Source organism: Charadrius vociferus, unplaced genomic scaffold, assembly GCF_000708025.1.
Source record: "Charadrius vociferus isolate BGI_N301 unplaced genomic scaffold, ASM70802v2 scaffold51, whole genome shotgun sequence".
Taxonomy (NCBI): Eukaryota; Metazoa; Chordata; class Aves; order Charadriiformes; family Charadriidae; genus Charadrius; species Charadrius vociferus.
Genome location: NW_009646939.1, coordinates 2778704 through 2795368, shown reverse-complemented (window position 1 = coordinate 2795368; position 16665 = coordinate 2778704). Strand labels below are relative to the sequence as shown.

Here is a 16665-nt window from a genome sequence, read left to right as displayed (position 1 = left end):
GACACTGGGTTTCTGAAGCTCAAAATAAGTATTTTGACCACTAGGCAAGATGTTTCACTAGCATCTCTGACCATCTCCTGATGAAGTTGCTCCAGTTTGTATATATTAAATTTTCATTGTAGCACAGGCTTCTGTGGTCTGGACTTTCACTTAAAATGAGGAGAAATAGAAGGACTTCAGTCCTCTACACTTCATGTGACAAAGTGAACCACTGAGGGGTGCAGGTAGTGTGAGAACCTAGGGAGTGTGTCAGTGTGGACTGGGAACATTTTTTTTGAAGTCTTGAACATTTGAGGGAATAGAAAAATCTAGCTCTGTTTTGAAACAACATAGTCTCAAGTAATTCATTTTTCAGTGTTGTTAGAATAGTTTTATTTTAATTTTGTATGTCTTGGTTAAAATAATTTATAAGAAAATGTATCTGTATACGTGTATTTATTTGTGTGTGTATGTATACTTAATGTATCCTGTCCCCCTTTTAAAGCCATAGACATAAATTCTCATATAATCATTTAGTATCTGTTTACTACTGAAATGAGCTACGGGGGCAGGGGGAAGTGACTCTTTTGGGGGTTGAAAGCCCTACATTTCCAATGCCTTCATAGTGTATCTCCTGTGTTTCCAGCACATAACTTCCTTAACAGTCACAAAAAGCAGCAAGGTTTAAATTGAACCTGTGCTCGGAAGAAAACACGAATTGATGACTGGAATATAGCTCAGAAAACTATAATTTGGAGATTATTTTGGAGATTACCCTGGAAAGATGTATACATTAAAAAATAGTGTTCAACATCGATAATAGTAGTAACAATAAAATGCAGAATAACTTCCTCTGAAAAAGAAGTAGGACTTGTTTAGAAGACCTTCCTGTTTTGCTGACATTAGTCATTCTTGATTCTGTCTTTACACCATATGTTAATCTCTTATAAAAAGGGTTAAATTATGGGCAAGATCGTACGTAGCAGCAAGAGGTATATTTTTAAGTCATGGCATCTGATACTGCTTTGCAAATGCTTGTGAGAAGCAGAAGTGCTGTCCTTTCCTTGTATTCTTGTAGATCTGAGTTAAGACCGGCTTTTAAATGCACAGTTGTGCCCTTGCTCCTCTTTGAAATGTAGGAGTGGACTTCAGAACAACCAAGAGTGGGATTTTTCAGAAGTGATGCTTGGCTTGTGCCAGACAAGCGCACAAAGAGTGCCTCAGGGAGTACCAGTGGGGTACCAGCTGACCCTGTAGTGCTGAGTATGTCTGTACCATGCATTTTTCAAGCTGTCTACTGCCGGGCACTATTGAGGTTTCCACCATGGAAGCAAGACTCAGGCCATTCCAAAATACATTGTGCTATACTTTTTTTTTATATACTCAGTGAAGTAATTTCTGCTTTCTTTCTTTCTTTTCTTCCTAGTTTAATATTCTGGGTGATGAGAACAGTTCGTGCTTTATGTCTGTGCCTTTTATTTAACAGCAGCTGCTATGTGAAAACATGGATGTTGTCACCCAAGTGACTAAATCATAGAATGGTTTGGGTTGGAAGGGACCTTTAAAGATCGTCTAGTTTGAAGCCCCCTACCTTGAGCAGGGACATCTTTCACGAGATCAGGTTGCTCAAAACCTCATCCAGCCTGGCCTTGAACACTTCCAGGGATAGGGCCTCCACAACTTCTCTGGGCAACTTGTTCCAGTGTCTCACCACCCTCATAGTGAATAATTTCTTCTTTATATCTAATCTAAGTCTACCCTCTTTTAGTTTAGGTACCAACTTAAATTCAAAAGAATAGTAATCTATTAGCACATACAAATTTATATTATTATAAATTTCATATTGCAAGTATGTTTTGAATCTTAATAATAATAGCTATTGGTATTATTGCTATTCTTGTTAGCTGTCTTTTCTTTCTCCATTTTACTTCCTTCTCCTCAGTTCTGGTTCTGCTTCATATTCTAGCGTCACTGGCAGACTGTTGTTGGCTAAGGAAACAGTTGCCTTCTAATACCGGTGAATTCCAGTGGCTGGAGGGTGTAATTCTTGTGACTGATGTTGCATTCATGCTGTCAGTATTTTATAGAGCTAAAATGGGGCTGTCACTTCAGAAGTATTTTGCTGAAATACATACCAGAAATATGACCTACTAAAGTGAACTTCATCATGTTCACTTTTTCTAGGGTCACAGGAAGAGACAAAGTATTAAATGCAAAACAGGAAGAAAACAAATAAAGGAATAAATAAAGATTATGGCGAAAGAAAAAAAAAAAAAAGATATTTCTGTCTCAGACCAACATAACCAAGATATGTATGCCGTCTTTGGTTCTGCTGCCACAGGCAGAACTACTTTGAAAGCAAACTCTGTGGAGTCTGGAAACTGGAGCAACAACCTAGAACAATTTAAGCAAGGAGAAGGTACTGCCATTCTACCTTTTTAGTCTCTGGATTTATTTATTCTTTTTAATTTTTCATTGTAACTACATGCTATTCCTTCTGGTAAACGGTAATAAAGCAAAATCATGTTAACCTTGCAGAGTATTTGATTAAAGAATAGGGTTGGCTTGTTTGTTAGACACCAAGTTAGGCTGAGGAGTGGATCAGATCTTTGTGGAAGATTTTTTGATAACAGTGAGCTTCCTTCCTGTTGTATTTACAAGAGAAAGCATGATTCTCGTATTTACATAGAATAAGAAACTGTACTTTTTAAAATTTGTTCCAATTCAGAAGTCATCTGGCTATGAATCCAAACTGCTCCTTCCAAATATTCCCAAATGTGGCTCTTAGTACCAGACTTGTTTCTCTGACAGCCATGAAATTTTTGGTGGTTATGAACACAATATTTTTTTAGGCCTGGATTTCACAAATACTTGGTTTTGTAAACTGACATTAAGAGAGGTAGCAAATACTTCAGATCTTATTTACCTTAAATATGTGTATCAAATCCACTTAGAGTTTTTGTTGCTGTGGCACACACAGTTAGGACTAATATGAATTGTAATCTTGCCTTCAAATTCTCAACCTTTGCCCAAGTATCAGAGTTCAATTCTGTTCAGACCATTGATTTTCACTTTCATCCCAGCTCTTTTTATTCTTGGACTTGATATACACAGCTCAGCATAAGAAGAAAACAGATTCATCCTTGAGTTCTTGAACAGGTGCCAAGATAACAGTGATATATAGGGTATGAAAGTGTGTTTGTGTAATATACATACTGTTTATCAGGGAATATTAACTTGAGGTAGAGTTGAAAGTAGAGGTTATTTACCAGTAATTTATAGAAGAAAAAAGTTTACAGAGATAGTTTACCAATAAAACCTATTCCTATATTTTGCAGAGATACTGTAATACACCTAGAATATTTGTCATTTCCTGGATTTGTAAGTATTTAATAATGTGATTACAGTAAAGGTTTGCTAATGTACATGGTCCTTAATTAAGTGATTAAAAAAACGCAAACCCAACTAACCAAACACGTATTTGGGTCTACCGTCCATTATACTACTTTTTCTCAGTGTTTAGTTGTCTGGAAACAATAGTGCTATAATGGAGATACCCAAATGTCAGAAGGAAGGGAGGGGGTTAGTGATTTGAAAGGGAGTTGTTATAATTTAAGTATTTGGTCAATCATGGATTGCCTTGTCTTGACCATGAATATTAAGCAAAGAAAAATCATGCAAAATGAAATCTCCCTATAATATTTCTTTAGAGTATATATAAATTTCACTCTTAAGCGAATGACTTTAGTGTTGAGAGTTAATGTTTATTGAGTATAACAGCACAAAAAAGCACTGTGATGATGAGTAGAGTTATTTAACAAATTTTTATTTATACTTAAAAAAACAGTGTTTTGCTAGATAGAGTTTTCACTTATGGCAATCAGTTCATAATTTCTCTTCCCTTGTTTGCCTAGTATCATAGTAGGAATACAGTTTTCTTAGAGCATAATTGCTTGTCTGTCTAAGCCCAGGACAGGAACATGAAAGAGATGCGCTCTGTCTCATGGGATGAAAATTCTGGCTGTATTACTCTTCAGCACTTCTGCCAGGCTGCTCATTGAGGAATGTTGTTAGCGCTCCCCTGTTTCCTGCCTTGTGGCTTGGTGCCTTGGTATCAACTAACAGAAGATGAAGCTTGCTGCTGTAGGAATAACTTGGGAGGGGAAAGGCTGGGAGGTGAATTTACTAGGACATCCATACACAGTAGAATGTGTACTTGGAGCTGAGTTAAGTGTTGATAGATGATGCAGTCTGATTGCTGAGTAGGTTTGTTTTCTAAATGCATGTCTCTGGGAAAATGCAAATCCTCTATGAACAGGTATGCAAGATTGAGATTAACAGGCTGCCTTAAAAAAAAAAGACATTAAAAAAAAGTGAGAATTTCCTAAGGTTTTTCAGACTAGTAATTAGCTACTTAGATAATCCCTAAAAAATTAACAATAGAAATTAAGAAATAATAAAATTATTTAGAAGATGCCAAATGTAATGAGACTATACCATGAATCTAGTAACAGGAGATTCAGCAGATGCTTCCTTTTGATGTAACAGCCCTTCATTGTTTTCAAGTTTAATGTAATTCAAATAAACTAATTATCAACAATTCTCTGTTGCATTTACAGATAAAGGTGAATGTGTAAAAAAACAATGTATTTTGAACTAAATAGAATTTTGGGGGTAGAAGGCATTAAGCAAAGGGTAAAAACCAAGAACTAGATATGCACAATTCATTTTTCCTGCCACTTCTGACAGCATGACTGTGGTGGGTTGACCCTGGCTGAATGCTGGGCACCCACCAAAGCCACTCTATCACTCCCCATCCTCAGCTGGATAGGGGGAGAGAAAATATGACGAAAGGCTCGTGGGTTGAGATAAAGATGGGGAGAGACAATTAAACAATTGTCATCATGGGCAAAACAGACTCGACTTCGGGAAATTATTTTAATTTATTACAAATCAAATCAGAGTAGGATAATGAGAAATAAAACTAAGTCTTAAAACACCTTCCCCCCACCCCTCCCTTCTTCCTGGGCTCATCTTCACTCCTGATTTCACTACCTCCTCCCCCCGGGTGATGCAGGGGGAAGGGGAATGGGGGTTCATCACACGTTGTTCCTGCTGCTCATTCTCCTCACGGGGAGGACTCCTCACACTCTTCCCCTGCTCCAGTGTGGGGTCCCTCCCACAGGAGACAGTCTTTCATGAACTTCTCCAACGTGAGTCCTTCCCACTGGCTGTAGTTCTTCATGAGCTGCTCCAGTGTGGGCCCTTTCCATGGGGTGCAGTCTTTCAGGAATAGACTGGAGCACAATGTGGATTCCCCACAGGGTCACAAGTCCTGCCACCCAACCTGCTCCAGCGTGGGTTCCCCAGGGGTCCATGGTTCCTGCCAGGAGCCTGCTCCAGTGTAGGCTTCGCACAGGGTAACAGCCTCCTTCAGGCACATCCACCTGCACTGGCATGGGGTCCTCCGTGAGCTACAGGTGAATATCTGCTCCACCTCCATGGGCTGCAGCGGGACAGCCTGCTGCACCGTGGTCTTCACCACAGTCTGGATGGGAATTTCTGTTCTGGCACCTGCAGCACCTCCTCCCACTCCTTCTTGCACTGACTTTGGTGTCTGCAGATTTGTTTCTCTCACATATTCTCACTCCTTTCTGCAGCTGCAATCGCTCATTTTTTTTTCCTGCTTTCTTAAATATGTTATTCCAGAGGCGCTACCGCCATCACTGATGGGCTCAGCTGTGGCCAGTGGCAAGGCCGTCTCGGAGCCAGGTGGCATTGGCTCTCTCAGACACGGAGGAAGCTTCTAGCATCTTCTCACAGAAGCCACCTCTGTAGCCCCCCTGCTACAAAAACCTTGCCATGCAAACTCAATACAATGACTTTATCTCCCCTCAGCCGAAATAAATTATGGTAGGGGAAAAAGCATTCTTTCCTCATTCAGACAGGTTCCTTTTTCTGTTCTGCTTTGTCAGCCAACACCTTTTTCTCCAGCACCACTGAGTTTAAGTCTGTGAGTCTAAAGAATAAAACATTCAATTTGAGATTAAGAGGGACAATGGATATTTTTCCCATTTCTTTCTACTTACTCAAAGAAGTCTAGTCTTTCCTCAGTTTTGGTTTGTTTTTGTATTTTTTTTTTTAAGTTGTTAGGGAAAATGTCAGGAAAGGTATTTCAGCCTGGATCTTGCACACCTCAGTAGGTGGTATAATCACTGAGTCAGTTGCAGCTTCTGCTTTTAACTATTAATTTAGCAACTAGTTAGCTATAGAGAAGAGACAGAGACCCATTCCTTAACAGTTGATGATGGATTTGGGAATGCAGAGTTAATGGGACAGAAGTTCAAATCCCTGCACAGCCCAATTCCAGCAGAGACTTGAAATTAAATTTTCGGTATCCTAGGTGAGTGCCCTAACTTAGTAACCTATTCAGCACCCTATTCTCTTTTTATGATTTTAAGCAGAAATTCCATTCTGAACCCTTCAAACCTTTTCCTGTCAAAAATTTTAATATGATCCTTTGGATAAGTCTAATGAATCTGTGTTCTCCAAATTAAAAATGTCACCACCAAATTCCCCAAACTCATCAAAATTTCTTTCCTTGTAGTGGCAAAGTGCCTTTTACATCAAAGCAAAATCCATGTGGAAAAAAAGATGTCACTTGATTGGTATCTGTCATTCTGAAGCTGTTCAAGAACTAGCTTTTCATTAATGCTGAAAACCTAAGTCTGATAAGTGAATATTTTGGTATGGAAATTTCTTGGTGTAATGGTTGATTGCAGCTCCCAAGTGACTTTGCAGTTCAAATGCCTCACTGCTACTTGAGAACTCTCCAAGGCATCTACAGATATATGATACTAAATATGTGGTGGTATCAATTATTTCTAGAGCTTCATTGCTTCAGAATATACAAGCATGAATACTTCCAGGGTGCTGGGAATTTCCTTGATATGAGGAAGTTTAATTCTTCAGAGTAAGATACGTATATAGCTTCTTTTCCACACTGTCTTTTCAGTCTTGAGCAAATTTTTCTTTTAAGGGAGTTTCTGAGCATTATTCACAATGAATAGCTTTAATATTTAGGAAGTTAATTGCTTGGATACTTCTTTCTAGGTAATGGGGAAAAATTATGTTTTTATAGGAAATTGCTTCAGAGCGTCCTCCCTGTGAAGGAGCCTGACTCTACTTGAGAGAGGAGTCTTTTCAGGCTCCCTTTGTTGACAGTAAAGAAATTTTCCCTTGAGAATGAGTTCTTTCCCTAAGATTTTCAGGAGCAAAAGGAGATGCCTCAAGCGGTTTCATTGATGCTGGAAATTTAGGTGCAATTCGGTAGGAAGAAAAAGTGCCATTCCGTTTAGAGTTTTGCTGCTGAGTTGCTTTGCACTTCATCTGTAGTAGTGAATGTAAGATTGCATGGTTGGTTATGGTTCTCTATGTTGCTGCAACAAAATCTATCCTGTATTTGTCCAAAAATTAGACAAAAAAATGGTACATGAATTTCACTGAATTGGACCATTACTTTCCTGTTGTTGGCTTGTTGTTGGGGTTTTTTTTGTGTGTGTTTTTTTTTTTTCCCTGCAAGATGATTGTTTGATTCAGTGAAAATTGATTAACAGAAGCTTTCATGCCAATACCTGTGGGGTTTTTTTGTCAGATAAATACAAAGCAAAAGCAAGGACAACAAGGAATTCTTACTCAAGATTTGGGACTTTGGTAGTTTAAACTATAAAAATTATATGTTCATTTTAAGTGTATTGATGTCCTGGTATCTCTCTTTTTTCATGATGTATAAAGTAGTATGGGTGACAAGCCTTCGTACGGTTTTCCTCTTAATAACCTTGATGACTGTCTGCTTCTAATTCTGAGCAGATTTCAGTATTCTTCTCTTCATGTGGTTTATAAATCTCATGCTTGCTGACATAGGACAATTTCATAATCCTTAACTTGCTACTTAAATTCTCCTTCTTGGATTAGCTGGTTTATTCAATTTCCACAAGTTTGAAACATGAAGTGGTCCTCTTAAAGGAGGAAAAGTAGTTAAGCTATTAATAGGTGGTGTTAAAAATATTGTTCATGTGTCCATTCTTTGAAGTTGTATTGTCAGAGGATTTGGGAATAAAATGAGAAGAGAAAGGACACTGGCCTTATTTGTGTTTTCAGTTCTTAACGTTTGTTGTACAAAAAAAGTACTTGTATAATCTTCACAGAAGCTCATTTTCTAAAAGTAGCAAATTTCATGTTTTCATTCCATAGAGACAACGTTCGTTAGAGATCTGTTGATTGTAAATGTCACCTTTCCTCCTTATGCCTTGTGAGATTCTGCCCATTAACACAGATAAAATTGCACACTTGTCTCTAAGATAAGATGGAATTTGGGGAAACGAAAAGGATGTAACAAATGAGTTCCAGAATAAAAAGAAAGATTGTTAGGTCTCTAAAAATCTGAACTTAGGTACGGCAAGAGGATGCAGTTGTAAGTTGATACACTTCTCAAAAACAGATGTACTTCTCAAATAGTATCTTGTGAAGTTATGCATCGCCTGCTGCAGTGGGTAGGAGAACAAAATCTTTGACTAACGCTGCTGCTTTCTGTTGGTTGGTACTTGACATCCTAGGTTTTTATTAATGGTATCCTTTCTCCTTCATCAGTCCTTCAAAATTGCTACTGTTTCCCTGTCCTTGATTGACTTTGCCTAAGTGCTTCATGACTAAGAATACAGATTCTCTCTTTTCTTTTCTTTCTTTTATTTTTTTTTTCAATATTCCAACAGGAATTTCTGTGAAAATTGCAAGACTTCTGATCTTCATGTGTGGACTGAATATATCACTGTTGTGGTATATCTGAGAAGCACGATTATTCCAGAAATCGTTTGCTAGATTAGTTGTTCCTCCTTATTGTTTGACCATATCCAGAGGAAAATATTTGTACATATTAGCTCTGTTAGAACTGTGCTTTTGAAAAAAGGCTTATTTTTGAAAAGCAGAGTAGCAAGAGACATGGCCGTGCTTACTTCTGACTGAAATCATCAATAAGGAGAATAGTATTACCTTAATTTTAGACATGCGTATTTATAAGCTTTCAGTTTGTGCATAACTGATCTTATGCCTCAAAAGCCACAAAATGTTAAAGACCAGATTAGCCAACTATGTATGTAGCTGGATTAAAGTTGTTTCTCAGTGGGATTCCTCTTATGATTGAAGAACAGTGCGTATGCTGCTGTGTCCCTTGCAGGCTGCACGCTAATAAGACCGTTTCATACAGAAGGGTTCTACTGTTATGTCCAGAAAAGTTTCCTATCCTCTATTTCATACACACAAAGTAATGCAGTATAGCAATGTTGAATGCAATATTAAACTGTGCTGTTGTTAGAAGTCCTTCTTAGTATCAATGCTTTGGTTTATTTTATCTCAACTGTACTGTGCCAAAGAATCACCCCATAAAATGGCATCCTTTAGTAAATACAATTTGGATACGGTTCATTTCTATAATTTTCTTCTTTCAATGGATCTAGTGTATGAAAAATCAAGCCTCCATCTTGTTATGGCCCCTTATTTACCTAACTTGCATTCATAGGTCGTATGTAAGCTTGAGAAAGAGAGTCCCCTTATAGTTAAAGTTTAATCACTCTGATTATATTGAATGATAGTATATACTGTGGTATGTAGTGGTCCTTAGATTTAATCACAGCATATCTATAAACATACCATTTAGTGAATTTTCTTCTTATCACAATTGCTATCTCTTTTGTTATCTAAAATGCAATTAAAATCCTGTAGTTTGTCTATGCTGTTCTAAGTTCTAATCTACTTAAAGGAAGAGAAATGGCAGCTTTAGCCATAGTATCTTGCCAAGATTCATACTCCCACTTTGCTAATTCACACCCTCTTACCTAACTGGCTTTAAAAAAATACTTCAGCTGATTTCTTCTGTTAACGTACAACCCTTCAAAATTAGAATGAAAAGTTTAATGGCCTAAATACAGTGCAGTCCTATTTGAAAAGCCTGATTTATCTTCTGTGGTTCTTTTTTTTAATACTAGTATTTCCTTGTTATGCCCTTGGTATTTCATAGCTGTCCTTTTTAAGCACTGAAGCAATTAGTTTTGAGAAGGCTGATTCTTCAGGGTCCAGTGCTTTCCTGCCTTTCATTCGCCGAAGCTGTACATTTTAATGAAGTTGTTTCATCTGTGTTGCCAAACACTAGAATTTTGCTGCTTCAATTCTAATTATCTCTGTTGGCAAATGCTATGTTTTATTAAAGCTGTCAAGTGCACTGTTCATTAAATGTCCACAGTCTGTGGTGCTGTGCACACAAATTAGATCAGCTTTGCTCCTTGATAGATTATGAAGAAGTTAAATATTTTTATATAAACCTCTAAAATCGAGTCTAACAGTAATCAGTGGACTTAGATAAGTAAAGCATACCTGTAGCTTCTTGAAACCTAGTATCTTGTCAAAAACCATCTATGATACATATGTTAAAACTCTAGTAGTACAGCTGAGTATACCATTTGTAGGATTATTTTATTCATTAAGAGACTATTTTCTTTCCTCAAGATATCTACATTGCATCTTGAATTCTAGTTTATATGTATTTAGGGTAAGATCAGTTTTGTTACATATGCTTTGATATAAGTAAAAGTATCAGTGCTAGTCTTTAGTAGAGGGTTGTATAGCGTAATTGATTTCCATTAAAAGCAAAGATGGCTTCATTTTAATGTTACTAACCTGGTGAATGCAAAAGATTGCGATTGCAAGCAACTACCAGCTTCTCCTGTAATTGCATATCTCAAAAGGGAATTTTACTAGAAGGTGTTTACTTCAAATATATGAGGCAATAATAGAAATATTGTACTTGCGAACAAACTAGTTGAATCAGCTCTTGCAGAATTTTTTGCTTTTATTAATTTTATATTCTCAGTGTATGTATCATTATCTTCAATAACACAAATAGGCATTCTTACTGTTTGATGTATTGTTTTCTAAATGTTCTTTAGGAGAATTAATAAGATATTGTGATGATAGACTACCGGATAAACACGTTGTTGATCTTTTGAAAAAATGTTTTTCTTACCCTTCAGCTATCTGTAGGAAATAACTTCAAATTTATTTTTAGTACCATGGCTTTATGGTATCTCTTTTCTGTATCGGTTACCTTATCTTTTGAAGAATGTAGTGTTTACACTTTCCAACATTGCTTTTAAATTTATCAGGCTGTATTTTTAAACCTTCAGAGGAACAGATATTTATTGTAGTCTTTATGGAAATAATAAATGACATCTCAAAGTGCTATATAAAGCAAATAGAACTTTGGGGCTCTTGGATATATATATTTTTAGGGTTTGGTAGGAAAATATAGTACTTCAAAGGCTCTGAGCCACTCTTCCTTGTCCCTTCTCCTTATGATCCAGTTTAAAGTGCTCTAGTACGAATAGAAAATTCATACAGCCTGAAGTTGAATAGGAGGCTGTGTATGTTTATATATTTCATTATCTTATTATGCCTTTTCATGTGTATTTCATGGTATTTACAGGAAATAATAGCATTTAATTTTAGTTTCTGAGTGCAGAAACAGAAATTAATGTTCTCAAAGCAACCATCTGAGCTCCCTGCCTTCCTTTAGTAGCTAAATATTTAAAGGAAAACATTTATTCTTCACATAGCGTGACCCTTTATACCACTGTAACAGAGAACTTTCCAAAGTGGCATTGAAAATGCATTTCACAGTATCCTGAATTTTATCAAACTAGTCAAGAAATAAAAATCAGTGTCTTCCTTGAGAATTTCTAGCAACCAGTTATATGATGTTTCCAGGCAGGGATTCAAATAATGTAGTTTATCCTAAATGCGGTGCTTCTGACTTAGTCCTGGCCCAACCCAAAAAGTGGCTTATAAACTAGAGGTATCACTCTGAATGCAGTTCATAGGTTGACTTGAAGTGAGTTCTTACAAGAATAGTACAGTATGTTCTTTGTGATTGCTGCTGGCTAAGATTCAAGCAGCCTAATTCTGTACCAGCTGTGGTGTTTAGGTGGTCAATAAGATTATCTCAAAGAAGGGTAGATTGCTTCTGTTGCTTTCAAGCATACATCTGAGACAGAAAGTCATAAATACCTGAGCAAAGAGATACAGAAAATGAACTGTTCTTGGCCACTAGTGCTTGTCTCCTAAAGGAATTGTCAGGGAGAGTGTTCCTTTGACTGTGTTCTAGGGCTGAAGTAATTTTTGTCATCTGAAATACTTAATCCAGCTTCAGACCAATAATTTTTGTCTTGTTCAACTTAATTTGTAACTTTTTTCAATGGCCTACTGTCAGACAGGAGATGGATCAGAAGAGATAGCATATTCTGTGGCAGTGAAGTAGTTGAGTGATATCAGTATACCGAGAGATTTGGTGGGAAAGAGAAGCATGGGAGTCACCTAGGTGCGTGGGGAGAGTCTACAATACATGAAATATGATGTTTTTTTCTTGATGGTGTTATTTTCACTTTGGATGTATGTCTCTATTTCATTTTGAGCCTGAAAAATTGGACAAAATATTTCCTGAACCTTCTAGGGAGATTTGAAGTGTATTCAGACTTCTGTCTAGACTCAGATTTGGAAAAGCTTCTCCTATTTTTGCTTCTTGGAACTTACCCAAATTGTTACTGTCACTAGCGTGAATAAATAAATATTTTTATTTCACTGCCTTATCCACCCTTTTCAGTTGAGTGTGCAAGTGTGTTAACTACAACAGAGGAAAATAAATTTGTTTATAAACCCTGATGTCTTTCTCGTATCAGTATAGTCTTACAAAATTGTGAAAAATCACTGAAACAATCATCAAACATAAGATAAGATCATCATAAAAGTGACACATTTCAATACAGAAATAGGTCTTTAATGTGCATGTGAAATTAATTTTATACTTATGAAAGTATCCAAACAAAAACAACAAATAGATTTTATGACTTACTGTGAGTTATCAAGCTGAAACTGAAAAGAGTAAATTAACAAAATTAATAAAAGAAATACCATACAAAGGGAAATGTTCCTCGTTCTGAATATTTAGAGATTAGGTTGATAAAAGCTGTACGCCATTTCTGAAAGTCCTAAAATTTTAGTCCAAACTAGGAATTCTTTCAGTTCAAAAGAACATGGGAGAAGTTTTGGTCCAAGATTTTAGATCTGGCTTTCTGGAATTGATATTCTCTACTAAGATATTTGGCTGGTTTTCCAGTATTTTAAATGTTGAACTTCAAGGGATTGAGAGAGTATTGCTTTTGTATTACTACATTCTTGGAAGGGAATAGTCTTCCTCTAACCTTGCAAAGGAAAACTAGATTATTTTTATTTTGGTTTTTTTGTTGTTGTTGTTGTTATTACAGGAACACCAAGACAGTATACTTGGGAATACAATGCAAACTGTAATCGCCTTACTGAATAATGTGGTTGCTAATAAAAGCACGAACATGATGTTGCTCTTTGAAGAAGGTATGTCGTATTTATCTTTAGTTATTCTCCTTACTATAGATGTTTCCCAGTCTGTTGTAATATCTGTCATTGTATGAAACTGTAGACTTGTGTGTATTTATGTGTATGTATGTATTTATATTCTACTTCATCTACAACCCTTACAGATTTGATTATAAATTTAACTTTTAGAAAGCTGTTCCTCCAAGAAAATGGGGTTACAAAAGAATTACTGACTGAAAGTTATATTATGCCTGTGAAGAATGGCTTTGGACAAATGTGGGCTAGAGCTCTGACCATAATAGTGCAGAGTGCAGTCAGAGAGAGCCTCTGCAAGGTCTTCCTTTTCTCTCTGCTCAAACCTGTGAAAGGATAAGTTGTACAATATTTCTGCACTTTTAAAAGAAATAGCTTCTGTTCCAGTCCAGTGATGTAGACTAATGGGGTAGGGTCCAAACTGACTATGGAGTGTTACTTTACAAATCATTCCATGTCTTCTTCATTTCACTATGTTTTATTGTCGAAGGTCCTTTTATTTAGAAATTGGTTCTGGTTTACAAAATGAGGAGAAAGTTTCTGCTGTTGGAATTCTGTACAAATTTGAAAACTTTTTTAGAAATATACATATTGATAGCATTACTTTTGTTTATCCTTAATGAGTGAGTGATATCCAGCAATACATATCTACACTATTATTTGTACTATTTGTATAGAATAAAATAAAGACATGGACTACTGGCATAGCAGGATATGGCATACTCCAGAAGGAAAAGGAAGAAATTTGCATAGAGAGACAGTGGAGAGACAGCTAAGTCTCTTGTGAAGCCAAGAGTTGAGAGAAAACCTTTTCAAAGTCTCTAGGAAAAGATTGGGTGGGGTGTGAGGGGGAAACTTCATCAGAGTGTAGCTTTTCTATAGTCATTACATCAGAGGAGGAACCAGGTAAGACGTAGTATGATTAACGGTTGAAGTATAAATACTGATGGTGATGAGCAAATTTGAAGAATTGGATCTGCCTTAGGTATGTAGTTAAAAAAAAACCCACCAAAAAAAAAACCCCCAAACCAGAACACATACCAGCCTAAAACTCCATCAAGATCGGTAGTAGTGGTCATGCCCTCATTTTCATAATTACCTTAGCAGTTAAAGCACTCACCCAGAAAGTGGGAGAGCTGAATTCATGTTCCTTTTTATTCTGAAGGGATTGAATGGACAATGCCATCTTTCAGGAGATGAACTGGAACTTGACATTGTCGCTAATAACATGCTCCTCTCCTCTGTTTCAAATAGATCCACTCTGAAGTTAGTGGTGTGAGAATAGGGCCAGAAGAAAAGAAAGAAGAGGAAAATATGACTGAATTGGAGAGGGATGATTCATAGGTTTCTGATTCTTTGGTTATTTCTCAGCAATCTGCCTACTAAGCTTGGAACTGCTTGGGGTTTCTTGGGATTTCGATGTATGTGCTGCTTTTACTGTCTTTGGGCGCTTCTGGTCTGTGTCGGGCAAAATCCTAAGCTGGCACTGACCTGAGCTGCAACAGGATAACTTATTAAAACTGCACAATGATATGCAAAGAAGTTAGCTCAAGTCCCACAAGCACTGTAACCACATAATTGGTGTGCCTTTCTCAAAGTAATATGCTCTGCCTTTCTGCATGGTAAATTAAGTGCAAAACTATTGAACAACATGGCAAAACTGCATCCATTCCCTAAATATCTCCTCTTTATTGTCTCACAAAGCAAACTGCCATGTACTTTGTATGCTGCTGGGTAGTATATCAGTGCTCTTTCAGCTATCATCTGCTTCAAAAATAAAATCTCTCTCTTCCATCATGATAGTTTGCAAATTAAGGAAGTATGATAGAAACATTATTAAAGTCTCTTGTCTTTTCCTTGTGCTATGTCATAAATGACTCCAGTAATATTTTCAGACTATTAGTGATTGGTTAACACTAACTTGGGCTCACTGAACTTCAGCATCCTGACTGAGAAAAACAGCACAGCAGCCAAAAACAATTTATCTCAAGTAAAATGTCCCCATCTTTTTTCATCCCTTTTCCCCATTGGATAATCTTCAGAGTACTGAAAACCTGGATTTTGGCCAGTGCTTTATTAAGGCGCTAATTGTTGAGTAAAGAACTTCTCAAATTTGGGGTGCAAGAATGTTCTGAAGTTATTGATCTTGTAATTGTAGACTGTAAGATTTTCTTTGTATGATAAAGGGAGCAAAGGAGGATCCGTGGAACTACAGCCCTGTCAGTCTCACCTTGGTGCTGGGGAAGGCTATGGAGCAGATCTTCCTGAGTGCGATCACGTGGCATGTACAGGACAACCAAGTGGTCAGGCATAGTCAGCATGGGTTTATGAAAGGCAGGTCCTGCTTGACTAACCTTATCTCCTTCTATGACAAGGTGACCCGCTTAGTGGATGAGGGAGGATTTTGTCTTACTAGACTTTAGTAAAGTGTTTGAAACTTGGATGAGGGAAAGGCTGTGGATTTTGTCTTACTAGACTTTCGTAAAGTGTTTGAAACTTTCCCCATAGCATTCTCCTGGAGAAACTGGCTGCTCATGGCTTGGACAGGCATACTCTTTGCTGGGTAAAAAACTGGCTGGATGGCGGGGTGGTGAATGAAGTTAAATCTAGTTGGTGGCCAGTCACAAGTGGTGTTCTCTAGGACTCAGTATTGGACCCTGTTCTCTTTAATATCTTTATCAATGATCTGGATGCGGGGATCCAGTGCACCCTCAGTAAGTTTGCAGATGACACCAAGTTAGGTGAGAGTGTCAATGTGTTTGAGGGTAGGAAGGCCCTACAGAGGGATCTGGACAGGTTGGATCGATGGGCTGAGGCCAGTGGTATGAGGTCCAGCAGTGTGCCCAGATGGCCAAGAAGGCCAACAGCATCCCGGCTTGTGTCAAGAATAGCATGGTGAGCAGGACTAGGGAGGTGATTGTCCTGCTGTACTTTGTTGGCACTTGTGAGGCCTCACCTCAAATACTGTGTTCAGTTTTGGACAGAAGAAAGACATTGAGGTGCTGGAGTGTGTCCAGAGAAGGGCAACGAAGCTGGTGAAGGGTCTAGAGCACAAGTCTTATGTGGGATGGCTGAGGGAAGTGGGATGGTTTAGCTTGGAGAAAAGGAGGCATGAGGGGAGACCTTATTGACTTGTAGCTTTTACTTGGGTGTAATTTTTTCCTGAAATCTGTATAAAATAGTCTTTGACAAGAGTGA

The 16665-nt window shown here is 37.5% G+C and overlaps 1 protein-coding gene across 1 annotated transcript in view; it reads left to right on the top strand.

Moving 5' to 3' along the window:
• The window catches only part of ULK4 (unc-51 like kinase 4), a 254582-nt gene that overhangs the window by 147735 nt on the left and 90182 nt on the right, over positions 1-16665 (top strand). Inside the window, 1 exon segment of the mRNA XM_009895025.1 lies at positions 13347-13452. Coding sequence (XP_009893327.1) covers positions 13347-13452 — 106 coding nt within the window.